The sequence below is a fragment of the Notamacropus eugenii genome, chromosome 1, assembly GCF_028372415.1.
Source record: "Notamacropus eugenii isolate mMacEug1 chromosome 1, mMacEug1.pri_v2, whole genome shotgun sequence".
In the NCBI taxonomy this organism is placed as follows: Eukaryota; Metazoa; Chordata; class Mammalia; order Diprotodontia; family Macropodidae; genus Notamacropus; species Notamacropus eugenii.
The window spans coordinates 419,727,421-419,741,713 of NC_092872.1; the positions used below are offsets into that span (position 1 = coordinate 419,727,421).

The following is a 14,293-nucleotide window of genomic DNA, read 5'->3' on the forward strand; positions in this document are numbered from 1 at the left end:
GACTCATGTTTAAAGTTTTATTCCATGTACTATGTCCCTTTCATCAGTACCACGGCTACATTTCTGCCTAAGCCCCAAGCGGCCATGCTAGTAGCCAGCCACTATCGATTTCCTGTGACCGATGCCATTCCTGAGATCTTCGCCCATTTTCGTTGGAGGGTTGGGACTGTAAGAGCTTGATGCCACCTCTGTCACACATCTCGCCCTGAAGCAAACAGGGATTCACACTGCTTTAGTAATGTTGACTCCCAAGAACCCAAGAAAGTCATTAATAATCCACCAGTCCAGCCTAAACATTCCCTATTTCCATACCTGTTTTACATGGAAAAATATCCATGTCCAACTACTGGTAGCACAAAAATCTTAACATTACACATTAACAAAGTAGCTCTTTTAAGATTCTATGTTATTACTTAAAACTAAGTATACAGTGTTTACAGCTAATAAATACTCATCCACAATTGGTACCACATGGTCGAGCTACACACTCCAAAACAAATAGAGGTTTTATTTTTTTAAATCATACCAGTTTTATTTTAATTTTATTTACACCAGTTGTACTAAGAGCATAACTACTAACTTATAAAGTCTACAGTTTGTGAAACCAGTGATAATGCATGCATAGTTAACACTTTCACCACCATCTGGTGAAAGAATGAAAAGACAGTATAGTTTTGCTGCCATAGAGAAATGGGTCAAAAACTAACTACTCTACATCATCCAAAACAGTTTTTTTTTTAAAAAGATTCTGTGTGAAATATTATAGCAGGTCCTAATTAAAAGTTATTACAAAAGTCAGGACAGTACAAGTTTTAAAATAACACTATACTGTGATACTGCCTCTTTAATTTGCTAAGAAATTTCTATTCAGGGATCCAAGAATTTATCATGTGCTTTTAACTTAGTAGCTGATTGTAACCTGACCTGTTTTTAAGCTTTTACTATCACCAGTCATCTACACCAAAAAAATAAGATAAAAATACAAATCTCACTCATTAGTTGAGTTGAGAAAACTTTCCTCATTAAAAAAATTTACTTGCCACAGACTGGTAATAAGATTATTCTTGGACCCCTGCTATTTTCCCAAACCACTGCATTCACCTTCTTGCTATACCAAACTGGAGCTGGTAATTCTTAGTCGAGTCATTTTACCTAGGGGACCACGGTACAGCGATAAGTCACTCAATTACTACCTTATGATTGACAGTTCACACTGGAATCAAAGGTGAATTCATGGGAGTAGAGGTGAGATATCGTTAGGCAAGTCTACAAAGAGAGATAGATGGGCATTTATTCATCACGCTGAAGTGAAACTACTGCACAATATTATTACATCAATAGCATATATTTACTTTGTAAGTTACATGTAATGCATCTCGGATAAGATAAATCATGAGGGCTCCGGGGATGTTAGTTTACATTTCAGCAGTAGTTTCATGAATAATGCTAAATTAAGGAATTATGGAAAACCTCACCGACATGTTTTTCTCACCTTCTTATAAGGAGCCTCAAGCATTGCTTCTATATCAATATCGTCTGCCATTCTTTCAGAACACCTACAAAAAAAGCAAGGGCGATTCATTAAGCCTGCATTTCACTTGAGTTCGTTTCGTTATCAAACTCTGGAAACAGTTCTTTCCCAACATCACAAGTATCCTCAAGTTGTTTAGTAACCTAGTTACTTAATAACGCACTTTAAAAGTCGGGCAACTGGGATGCCTCGGTCAAGCAAACTGCCTGGGACCAGAACACAGAGACGACTGACTGCCTCGCATGTCATAGATGCTTGGGGTGGGGGTGGGGTGGGTGGCCTACCTCACACTAGCCAGCCTACCTCACACAGGCCGAGGGCCGAAGGCGGAACCCTGGGCACCCACAAGTGGTTCACCAGCTTTAAGTGGGGCACCCGGGGCCAGCCCTTGCCGCTTGCCATATTAGGGCTGAGGGAAACTCCCCTAGGAAGGGCGGGGGGCTCTGCCAGGGCCGCGCTCGCCCCGCGCCATGTTGAGAGGTCACGGCCACCCAGGCGCCCGAGCCTAGGCCTAGGGTTCCCGGAGGCGACCTGTCGACGTCCGCGCTGGGGCTTCCCGGCCTCAAGGCTATGGTGCAGGCCCTAAAACTCCTCGCCAACCTGCCCGAAGGCGGCCCAAGGCGCGGTAACTTCCCCTTCGGCCCCCAGGCCTTCCCTTCAGCTCGCCGGCTCCTCCGAGGCCACCCCTCCCCCTCCCTCTTCCCCTCCGAGGCCACCCCGGCGGCTCGGCGCGGCCGGAGGGAATCCGAGTTCCCTGGGCCCCCGGGCGGGGCCGGATCCGTGCATGAAGGAAAAAAAGGCTAGCGAAACGGAGAGTTAACAAAGCTATCGCCGAGCCCGCTTACCTGTGCGGGCTCTCAAGCAAGTGTGGTGCTCGCGTCTCGGGGAGGCGCCGCCGCTGTGGCTGCCGCCGGGGCTACTGTTAAGCCGCTGCGGCCTGGGCCCAGGCCGCGGTCCGTCCCGCCCGCCCAGCCCGAGTTTCGGGCGCTGAGGGCGGCAGGGCCGGAGCGGATCTAAAAGAGAATAATGGGATTAGAAGAGCCCGCGCGGGTGAAGCAGGGCGGCGGCTTGCGGCAAATCGGTATCCAACCGTGCGACAGTGACTGCAACTCCCTGAAATGGCGGCCGCTGCTTTCCCAGTCACACACACTCACGAACACACATATACACACACGCAAACACACACACAGACGGGGCCACACAGCGCCCCCAGCACGGGCTCTCGCGAGAAACTTCTCCGGCCACCGCGCTGACCCAATGAAGTATCGCGAGAAGTTACAGCGGCTAAGAAGCTGCTGCACAATCTCGCGCAAGAGTTGCGCCAGAGACGTGCCCCTCTCCTCCCTCCCCCGTCTCCTCCCCCTAGAAAGACAGACTCTAAATCTTCCCTCCCACCCACCCCATCCTGGGGAGGGTGAAAATCTCGCGAGAAAGGAAAGGCGCGACTAGTAGAAAGTCTGTTGGCTAGGTTGTAGTCCATCTTTTTTCGAGACCCCCCCAAGGCGAACGGTGTTTTACCGCCGCTGGGCTCCACCCAGCTTGGAGTGGGGGAGGGGTGGGACCAGGGTGGCGGGAGTTCTTTCCCCATCCGATTCCTTGCTCTCCAGATAAACTGTACGGCCAGAGCTCCGTGTGGTCTTAAGCTAAAAAGACCATTTTTTCCCCGTTAGCCAGTGAAATCCCAGTGGGGATGAGGAGCAAGGCAGGAAGACTAATGGGAAAGAAGAGCTGACGGGGGTGGGGGGGAGGGAAGGGCACGCGAGAACCGGGGCGGGGGAAGGGGGCGCGCGAGAGCCGAGAGCCGAGGGACGCGCGAGGAGGCTCTGCGCCGCTTAGCTTTGTCACTAGCTTGCGGCACCTGGCGGCGGTCCCAGTCGGGTCCCTTTCGAGGGGCCCCCTGGGGCTGGGCGGCGGCGCCGGAGAACAGCGCTCTTTCTGCTGCTCCGGCAGGAAGCTCCCCGAGCTCTTTAAACCTTTCTGCGGAAGAAGGAAGGCCTTGGCGGCTTGTGTCCACCTGTGCCCCGCCTCTCCTCCCGCTTCCTCCCCGCTGACCCCGTCCACAGATTTTCCTCTGGCCAGTCTCTAGGCAAAAACTTAAGAAAAGAACACCTCTTTACGTAGTTTTAGTTGCCAAGTAAATGTGGCTTCCCTCTTCAAAACAGACCGCCTCCTCCCAACGAGGAGGGTTTAACTGCAGTTAATATTTTGTGTGAATTCAGTGTTGGAGGAAACTGACTGGTGACTTTGTGTAAAGGTGATGCGGTTGTACTGATTTTATTGGCAATAACCCCCTTCCCTTCCTCCTCTTCCTAAGGCATCCGGCTCCTTATTGGAAATGTTACTCAGCGTTCTGGAGCAGGAGAGTGTAAAAGGAAGGAAAACAGCTTTGGCTCATTGGGTGTTTCAGACTGGATGTCAGAGATATCTCAGACTCGGTGATTCCCAAACAAAACTATCTTTCCCGGAAACCCAGATATCTTTTCCAAACTATCCATAACCTCAGCATTTTCCTCCCTCCTTCTTCATTCCAAGTATCTAATTATTGCCTGATCTTGTACCTTCTACTTCTGCAACATCTCCGAATCTGTTTGCTTCCTAAAATAGCCACCGCCCCGGTTCAGGCTCTCATCGATCACCTCGATTTGGTTATGGCGATGGCCTTTCACTAAATATTACCCCCAGTCTCTCAACCCAAACCCTCGCAGCTAGCCAGAATGATTTTCCTTGAGCACAGATCTGCAGTGTGTCATTTGACCATGTCACTGACCTACTCAAGCTTCTGTGGTTCCTTTTTATCTCTGTGATTCATATAAACTATGGCTTTTAAAAACTGCGTTTCTATGAAAAAACCAGATTGGTCTTCCTGTGCCTTACGCTTATGTCACTCCTGGTTCTTGGCCCTGGCTATTTCAAGTTTGTAATACATTCCCTTTTCCCCTTCATAGAATTCGACCCTTCCCTGTAGAATCATCTCAAGTTCTACAAAACCTTTTAAATCAACAAACTTTAAGTGCTAACTATACCCTAGGTATGCCACTAAGTACTGGAGGTGCTAAGTAAGGCAGAAATAGTCCAGGAGGCCCTGAGTTTACACAAACTGGTGAGAGAGTCATATAAATGCTTATAGTCATAACACCTACTTCATACAGAATAAGAGGTGTGGCTGAAATTGAGGGGAAGGGGATGGTGCATTTAGAGTTGGGGGGGGGCACACAGAGTATGTATCAAGAAGGCCTCCTGCAGAAGGTGATGTTCAAGCTGAATTTTGAAAGAAGCCAGCATGTCAAGAGGCAGAGGTGAGGAAGGAGATCATTCCAGGAATGGAGAGTCAGCTAGTTCCAAGGCAAGAGATGAATTATTTGAATAATAAGTTAACTCTCATACTGCCATCTACTAGTGCCAGGGTCCTCCCTCCCAAACTACTTTTGTATTTATTTTGCATTTATTCTAGGTATATCTGCATCTGTAATATGTATGTATGTGTGCATACACACATACACATGCATGTATACATACATATATACACACGTACATGTATGTGTATACATATATATACACACACACACAAATATTTTCTCCTCTGATAGTTCCATGAGAGTTGGAATTGTTTCTTTGTAGTTCACGTTGCCTATCACAGTTTCTGCCACATAACATATTTGATAAGTGCTATTTGATTGACTGTCAACTTTCTCTTTTTTTCCCCAAAATAGATGCATATAATTACAATCTAAGCAAGGACATCTGCTCACCTCATTTATTTAAATAGGGCATCTTAATTATTTATTTTACATATAATATAGGGTAAAGTTCCCTGCTCACAGTCACACAATTAGTAGTAAGTAGTAGAACTGAGTTTTGAACATGTTTTCTCTTACTCCAAATCCTGTCCTCTTTTAACTATAGATCCTTTTCTGCAATTGTGAAGAACCAAGGTGACTCAGAATTGAGCTTTATGGTACTGGATTAATGTTATCTAGAGGAAGAAACAAGTTTTCTGATTATCGAAGCCTTAGTTTATAGCACCCTTAAATCACTTCTCAGTGTACCTAGAAGACTTTGGCAATTTGGAAAAATACTACATTGATGAATGTGCCCTAAACAAAGACCAAAAAAAAGCCCCAAATCTAAGATGCTTCTTGCTTAATCCTTTGATTCTAAGTTTCAAAGGAAATAACATAAATCTAAACTTTTACTTTGTAAATCATTACTCTTTTTATATCATCTGGTATCTGTGTCTCCAGTCTGTGCTTTCTTAAAGAGGTATTCAATCATGCAGTTGGGAGGCTTTTGGGGTAAGAGGAAGAATGTGAAGGTATGTTTTGTGGTCAGCACTCTAGGCTCCTTAAAGTACAAGCAAGGGAACACATTACATTTTTAGAAACTTAGACATGGGAGATTTTACAGAGTAAACTGGATGAGGCACACAGAGTCAAAGAAAATGTGATCTTTAGGGGGAAGATGTTAAGAGTGGACTTAAGCATTTGATTACAGAGCTTGTAGGGCCTTTGGCCACTGGTTACATTAATTAGAATAGGATCTTTCCTATTTCCTCACCCTGGAGATGGCATAACCCAGTTGAGTATCTCCCATCACCCTATTTTCCCTTCTCCAGCAGTGTCCTTGCCTCTCTGTGGATGTATGGGCCCCCCCCCCCCCCCAATCTAAATTGACTGAATTTCTTAATGCTTGCTCTGGGTGCTGAAGTTGCTAGCTAGCAACTTTGAAGGAATGATAAGAGCTAGTACAGGAGAAAGTCATAGAAAAAAAGAACATTTTTATCCTGACTTTATGATAACAATGGCTCATATTACATGCAAGTCATAATAAAAAGAAACCTGATAACTATCACACAATATATTGTCAAAAACTTGTTTTTAATTAACCTTAATAAGAATCTATTGATAATGAATCTTAAGATGGCACAAATAATAACTTCTATAATATTTGTAAACATCTCATGCTATGAGAGAAAAGTATTATCACTTTCATTTTGCACAGGAAACTGAGGCCTAGGCTTATGAAGGAATTATTCATTGTTAATGTGGCTAGTGAGTGTCTTAGGGCAAAATTAGAATTCAGGTTTTCCTTACTTTAGGTCTACCTAATTACTAAGTTTAGAAAGTGGGATTTGGATTCAAGGCTCTCCCAACTCTTAAGTCCAGCACTTTTTCCACAACACCATATATGAAACCCTATAAAGCATTTCAAAGAAGAGTTCTCTCAGGGATTCTGAGCAACAAGTATGACATTCTCCGATTGTGCTTAAGATTACTGACCTTACAAAATGAGAATCCTTTAACACAGCTCCATTAAGTAGGATGTATACAAGATCAATATCAGTGGGAGAGTTAAGTACCTAGTAGAATTGATATTACAGTTGATACTGTAAGCTAGTAAGGGAGAAAAAATATCTTCAGGATACTGCTCACACTGGAGTCCTTGGAGGCAAAATTTGATAATTCTGAGGAAGCAAAAGCAAAGTAACTTGACATACCTTCTCACCTCTCAAGGAAGCCATTCCACTTTTAGATAGCTCTGATGGTTAGGAAGATTTTTTTTTCTTAAATCAAGCACATTAAGAGGAACATTTAGGTCTGATGTAGGAAAGAAATTCCTAGTAATTAACTAGAACTGTCTAAGGATGGGTTACTGGGAGGAGTAATGCATTGATTCAAGTTCTTTTAGCAAAGACTGCATGACCACTTGTTGGGTATGACATGGAGGAGATAACTGTTTAGTTTGAGTCAGAAGATAACTATCTTTAAAAAAAAAAGAGTCTCAGTAATGCAGAGTGAAGAAAGCAGAATTAGGAAAACAATATACACAATGACGACAATAATATAAACAGGAAGAACAAATGTAAATACAAAATGGCTCATATTACATACAAGTCATAATAAAAAGAAACTCGATAACTATCACACAACATATGGTCAAAACACTAATTATAGTGACCAAGCTTCTCACTAAAGAGGAAATGGGAAAATGTACTTCCTTTCCTTCTTTACAGAGGTGGAGAACTATGGGTGTGGATCATTGTATATACTGTCAGACTTGGTGAACAAATTGGTTAGTTTTACTGAAATGCTCCCTGCCCTCCTTTTCTAATTTTTGTTTCAAGAGATGACTCTCTGGATACTCATTATGGCAGGGACATATCAAAAATGAAGGAGATGCAAAAACAAGAGATCAGTTTTTAAAAAGAAGATGGATCTTGTAGAATCAATAATATTTAAGGACTTGAAAGAACCTTAGAGAACATGTTTTTCAATTCTTTTTGTTTTATTAGGAACCCAAAGCTCAGAGAGTTAAATGACTTGTCCAAAGGCTTATAAACTAAGTGATCAGGTTCTACTTAAGTATCTGAATAAAACATCCAACTTCAAATGTAACATTTTACTGTGCAGCCATTATAAGATCATTGTAAAATTAAGTTCATTGACCTAGATATCTTCCTCTGAAATTTGTATACAATTTGAATTTAATTTTCTATATTCATGCTGCTTTCCCCCACTAGTCTGTAGACTCCTTAGGGAAGAGACCATTTTGTCTTTGTATCCCTAGCCTTTGGTATCCAGTTCCTGAAATATAAGTAGTGTTAGTAAATGTTTGTTGAACTGAATTAGAAACAAAAAATAAAATTAGTTTTTTCAAGAAACAAATCTGGGTTTTAGTTCCAGTTTTGTCATTTACTAGCTGGGTGGACATGTCTAGATCAAAAAACCTCCCTGGGCTTCAGTTTCCTCCTCTATAGAGTGGGGATGAGAATGATTGGAGCTTCCTTCACAGGGTGCGAGGAAAGTTTTGCTTTGTAAGATGTAAAGGAGTGTGGAGCTTTTAATTATCTTTTTGTGCACTAACCCACATCCCCGGGCTGTGAGAACCTTCGGAAAGACTAATTGGCTCTGTTGCCTTTCCGTGACATCTCCACCACTGACTCAGTGACCTGTCAAAGTCAGGACAAACCAAGAAACTGGCAACATCTTAACATTGTATCCCCAGCTCCCTTCAGTTACACTTTCAGATGCACACTGGATCTTGTACATCAGGATGGTCCTAGACTCTCGGGTTAGCCCGGAAGCCTCCAGCTGGCCAGCTGGGCAGTCCTAAGCAGTCATGAACTTAACCTCCGAGAGCTTTCTCATTAGTGAAACAGACGGTAGAGCCAGGAACGCCTTAGCAAGGCTGCGTAAGGCTCAAACAGCATTTTGTAAAGCTGAGGGCATACACATCATGGGTCCAGTTACCTCGCGAATTTGTTATGGGGTGCAACGAGATTTAGGGCTGGAAGAACTGAGACTTAGTTGCCCGACACGGGGACAATGATTTGGTTTATCCACGACGGCGTTTCGAGGAAGGTCCACTTCACAAAGCGCTGTGAATTTAGGGTGACTTGGATGTGAGCGAGTTCTCATCTCTCCAGTCCCAGGTATCCGAATCGCGCGGTCCGATTCACGGGGCTTTGGCCACACACTTCAGAGCGCCGTGTCGTGCCCACTATTCGTGGTTTCACGGCTGGACTTGGGTTTTTTTAGGACGTCCACTTTGCACATTCTGTGGCGTCGAGTGGGACTCCGAACTGCGCTGGGAAGGAGGGTCTCCATGGCAACTCCGGGAGTCGCGGCGCGGGTTTGGGGAAGGTGAGGGACCAGGCGAGGAAAGTGAAGTGGGGGGAGAAAAGGGGGCGGGGGGCGGGGCTCCTTCGGAGGATCGGGCGCGTGGGCCGAAGGAGCTGCGTCACATAGCGGTGGCGGTGCTTGGGGTGGGGGGTAGGGAGGGGAGGAGCGGAGAGAACGAGGGGGGGAAGGCTGGGCGCGCCCCTCGCAGGTCACGTGATGCCGAGCACGCAGTCGTCTTCTGTCCGTTGGTCCTGGAGCGGCGCAGCCGGAGCGGGGCCGTGAGGTGAGCTCGCGGCCAGGATGGGAGGCCTGGCCGCCTGCGGGGTGGGGGCGGGGGGCGGGGGTGGGGGATGAGCTCTGGAACTCTGGGCCCGAGGCTCCCCTGGCTTCCCTCCGCCCAATCCCGCTGCCCACCCGCACCGCGGAGGCCAGGGCACTTCTGCCGGGAGCGTGGCGGCGTGAGAGCGGCGCCCAATCTCCGGGGCGCCGGGGGGACTGACGGCGGGCTCGGCCAATCGGCGCCGCCCCGATGGGGGCTGGTACGCGGCGCCGCGGGGAGCGGAGCGCGGGGCTGGCTGGCGGGGGGAGGGGGCCACGGCCGAGCGGGGCCACTTCCCTCCCGCATCTGTTGTGTGCAGCTTCGGCTCGGGAAGATTCCCCCCCTCCCTTGGCTCCCCTCTGCCCCTTCGCGGGCGGTGCACCCCTCTTTGCTCCAGGAGGGAATGTGCCCCCCCTTCACTCTTCTTCCCCATGGGGGAGTGCGCTCCCTTTACTTGTCTCGTGGGAGGAGTGTGCCCCCCCTTGGCTCAGTCCTTTTTCGGGCGGGGAAGTGCTTCCCCCCTTTCCTCTATTGGAGGAGTGCGGTCCCCCCCATCTCTTTCTCATAGAGGAAGTGCTTCCCCCTCTTTCCTAAGCTCTTTTCCGCACGGCGAAGTGCGCCTCCCCTTTTGCTAATCCCCTTTTCCTCCTAGAAGTGGCCCGTCTTTGCTTAGCACTTGCCCTTGGCGGGGAAATGCATCCCCGTCTGTTTCTCAGGTCTTCCCCTTTCCCCCCTCCTTTTTGGGACTACATTCCCCCCCATTCCGTGGCCCCCGCTCACAGTGATTCTGGGGAAACGCAGACAACCTCCGAGCCCCGTGATTTCCAGAGCGGAGCAGGGCCCCTTTCTGGCTTCTCCGCCCTGGTGCCCTGCTAGGTGTAGGCAGTCCAGGTTGGCCGCAGCTCCAGCCCGGGCCCCCTGCTGGGTTGAGGTAACTGCCTCTATGCTGCCCGAGGCGGTCTGGAGTCAAGGACGAGCTGCTCTCCGAGCTCAGATTCATTCGGAATTGAAACGATTGGAGTTGGGAAGAGCCACTCTTCTCCCCACCCATCTGTGGTGGGAAGCCATCCCTGCTTCCTTCACCTGGATTTTTACGAAATCTCAGATTCTCTAGCCCAGCATCTTGCATACTGGGCTCTTCTCCACGTGTCCTCTGCCCCTTCTCACCAGGAAGAAATCCCAGAAGTGCCATTTGGCGGCAGCTTGTCCAGTTTCACCCCTGGACAACTTCGGGATAACATTTCATCTTCTACATTGGAGGAATATGAAGTATTGGCTGTGACGAGATTCCTTTGCCGTTTGCTGGCCAGTTTGCCTCCACCTCCCTTTTCCCATTAAGACCCTACCTCTTCAGAGATGGTGAAAGCTTCCTGTATTTTAGTAAAATATTCCTCCAGCATTCTTAGTTTCTTCCCTTCTTTGCCTGCTTTCTCCCCAATCTTATAAGAAACTATAAAAAACTTTAAATTAACCAGTATTTTCAGAATTAATATTCTGAAATGGCATATTAATAAAATGTGGGTTATATGTGCATGTTGACCATATAACCGTAAATTATAATAAATTGAAATTTTAAATCAGATCACTTACATCATTAGGGAAGAGTGGTGTTATATTTTAGTTATTTCTGAGCCATGACTGATAAAGTATTATGTATGAAAAGTGCCTCTGGATTCTGTCTCTGACTTAAATCTGTGGATTAAGCCATTCTGTATTTCTTCTCTATTATGGGATGCTCTAGCCTTAAAGCACTTTACAAAGGCCAGTTTTTTTTGTTAGATATTAGATGGTAGAGATAAGGTAAGATAGGAGTTAGCAATTGTTTTTTCTCCTTTTCTGACTAATCCACTTCTACTTAGTTTTAGAAAAATCAGTCAAAAGTTCTCTAATAGTTTGCCATGAGTGCTGTCAAAATTGTAAAACGTCTAAATATTTCCTTTTGTATAATACAGTGACACTATATCTCAATACATTTTATTATGTTAAAGTCAGTTAATAAAATTATTCTTTGTCATAAGTTACAAAAATTTTGTGTATTTTTATTTCTCTAATAGTAAATTTTGTGGAGGCCAACATCTTGGGAATAATGAACTGTTTGGGGACTGTTTTTGATTTCTCAACATTCTTCTGTGTGGCATAGGACCATCACCCTTCCATATTTGACAGATGAACAGGCAGCACTTCCCAAGAGGGTCTTCTGAATTTGTGAGAGTTTGGCACAGAAATGAAGCCAGTTGAGAAGAAAGGGAACTAGAAAGCTCTATATTGAAGGGTATTTGATATATTAGCTTTCTAATGCTTTACAGGAAAGTGAAATTTCTTAAGAGAGACAGTGGCACCCTCCCCTGTTCATGAGAACATGGAGTTCAGAATGAGAAAGAAAAAAAACAGGGTCAGAACCTGAGAAGGCACTTTAGAGATTGTCTAGTCTAACCCATTAATTTTACTGGTGAGGAAATGGACTCAGAGAAAGAAAATAGCAATGTGGCAAGCTGTCTGTAATTCTATTGGAGAAATCTCTTAGTTCTTCCTTTTCCTACTTTCTACTATTTCCCAGTATAGTGATCCTTTGTTGAAAACAATCTTATTCCATGGTCAGATCTCTGCCAAACTGCTCTTCTGGAGCAGCTTCTCTTCTCTGGACCATTAGTTTCACATGAGGCTGAGATGAAAGCTGTAAGAATGGTGGAAACTACCTTCCTTGAGGATATGATCTTGTTTTTCTCTAACTAGTTAATGTGACCTTTGGCTTTTTACCCACTTATTCAATAGTCTTACCACTCTTAGTGACTTCCATCTCTTATCTGGTCAGTGTTTTCTTGATCAGTCCATATCCAGCATACTTTTTCTTTTCTCCATGTTCACTGTCTGTTGTCTGTGCCAGAGCCTTGTAGTGCGCGACCTCCTCAATCAATTTATGTACTCTATTAATTCAAAATTGCCTAAAATTTTCCAAGAAAACTTTCAGACACTTTACCTGATACTTATATTTGCTTCACTTTGTTTTAACATTCACATATGGTATACTGGGTGTCCCAGACATTTTAGTGGAGTTTCAAGCTACCAATGCAGTTAAAGCTTAAACTGCACTAAGATTTTTGGGACCCCCCCCCATATAACAGCATTACCTACCTTCTTTATTTGGACATGGAACACATAAATACATCAATGAAATTTGAACTATTTTGCAGGAAAACATAAATGTTGATCTGAAGGCCTCCTGAGGTAAAAGGAAGGTGGTGAAATTTTATAGTAAAATAAAGAGTATTAAGCTTATTTTAATGCCAGATATGTTTGCAACATTAAAAATTTTGATTCACTGAACAATTTAATATTTTAGAAGAGGGAAAATACTGTTAATATTGACGTTTTTTGATGGAGCATCAGGGTTTTCTACATAATTCTGGGTACTCTGATGTGTTATCTTTTCATGCCTCTTTGAATATTTAAAAATGTTTTCTCTGAATCATCCTTCCCTTGCACTTAAGTTTTCTGCTTGTGTTGGAGATGCTTCCCTCAGGAAAACCTGTTTTCTCCTTGCCAAGACAGATGACTTAAAAGTTGCATCTGTAGTGTTGCTTTTCTTTGGGGAAGAGAGAGGGAGTGCAGATTTGCCACAATGCCTTTCCAAACCTGTGTGGGAAGTTGGAGCATAGAAAAAGTTGATTGGTTTTTCTTTACTTGGAATCAAATGGGTTGTAGCCTGTTTTTTGAAAATTAAAAAGAAAATCCTAAATGTGAACTCCATTTTTAGAAAAAACAATTAAATTGCTTTGCAAACAACTTTCCTGTCTTTTTGGCCAGAATGATCCATCTAGCCACAGAGCCTGCAAAAATGCTGGCAAAAGGAGGAACTTCAGGGAACAGGCAGTGCTAGGCACACTGGGGGTGGATCCTTAAGAGTTTTTTGACTCCCTGGCTACTAACTCATAGAAATTTAGACTTGTCAATTTTAATTCTTGTAGGCCCAAATAATTGCATCTTGGACAGGCCCAATTATGCCCTTTTTTTCATGAATTATGGAAGCTTGTGAAACTTCATAAAATCTTAGGAGCCAGCTATGACTCATACTGAGTGTAAACAGGGTGCTTGTGTGAAAGTAGGTGGAGACTAGAGGCCTGGAATTGCTGAAAGATGCAGCTTTGCATGATGAATAAAATGTCCTATTTGGATTGGGAATATCGGTTAGAATCCTGACACTAACATCTTTTTATCTTTTTATCTTTATCTTTTTATCTACAGGCAAATCTTTCATCTCCCTGATCCTTAGTTTCTTCATCTGTAAATGGAATTAATAATATTTGCATTACCTGTCTCATTTGAGATAATGTATATAAAGTATTTGGGAAACCTTAGATTGCTATATGAATATTAATTTTATTATTAATAAAGAAGAAGAGCAGAACCGAGAGAGAAGGGTGGCTGTACTTTTAAGCTGAGTTTATATTGTCAGAAACTCAACTCTGTATCTTGAAGTCTCGCTTCCCAATAATAAAGGTGAATGTGTTCCTTTCTCCCCTACCCCTTTACTTGCAGAATGCAGAGAGTAACCCTCTTTCCTCCCTCTGATAGCTGATGCTTGGTCTGGTTGTGGTTAATGAATGAATGTTTTCCACAGATTGTGGAATAGCTTACTTTGCCTCAGAAGGATAAGTAAGTGGCTTCAGGGACCCAGAAATGAGTCATTGACATAGAGGAGGCCTGCTTTTGCTCCACTTGTCCCCTATTTTTTCCCCTGCATTTATGTACTTCTCTTTAGTATTAGAAAAGGAAGAAATTTCCCAACCTGCCTCACCAAGGAACTATTGTTGTTTGGGTAGGATG

At 44.5% G+C, this 14,293-nt stretch overlaps 2 protein-coding genes and 1 long non-coding RNA gene across 14 annotated transcripts in view; 2 read left to right on the plus strand and 1 right to left on the minus strand.

The window, feature by feature from the left end:
* The window catches only part of RBM39 (RNA binding motif protein 39), a 26,947-nt gene extending 24,120 nt beyond the window's left edge, over positions 1 to 2,827 (minus strand). For 3 of the 7 annotated variants that reach the window (XM_072631383.1, XM_072631382.1, XM_072631384.1), the window contains exons 1-2: positions 2,377 to 2,827; positions 1,493 to 1,556 (exon numbers count right to left, since the gene is read on the minus strand). In XM_072631383.1, coding sequence (XP_072487484.1) covers positions 1,493 to 1,543 — 51 coding nt within the window. In that variant the 5' untranslated portion in view covers positions 1,544 to 1,556; positions 2,377 to 2,827. The other 4 variants (XM_072631386.1, XM_072631385.1, XM_072631380.1 and 1 more) reach the window with 3 other exon arrangements.
* Positions 1,822 to 4,227, plus strand: LOC140518888 (uncharacterized). The gene is made up of 2 exons (XR_011972038.1): positions 1,822 to 2,156; positions 3,846 to 4,227. It is a non-coding gene; the product is annotated as an uncharacterized lncRNA (long non-coding RNA).
* A 3,572-nt stretch (positions 4,228 to 7,799) lies between these two features.
* Positions 7,800 to 14,293, plus strand: part of PHF20 (PHD finger protein 20) — a 118,742-nt gene continuing 112,248 nt past the window's right edge. For 5 of the 6 annotated variants that reach the window (XM_072631373.1, XM_072631376.1, XM_072631377.1 and 2 more), the window contains exon 1: positions 9,347 to 9,433. The gene's annotated coding sequence lies outside the window, so the exon portion shown is untranslated. Of the gene's footprint in view, positions 8,961 to 9,346; positions 9,434 to 14,293 lie in introns of those variants that run through there. The other variant, XM_072631374.1, reaches the window with a different exon arrangement.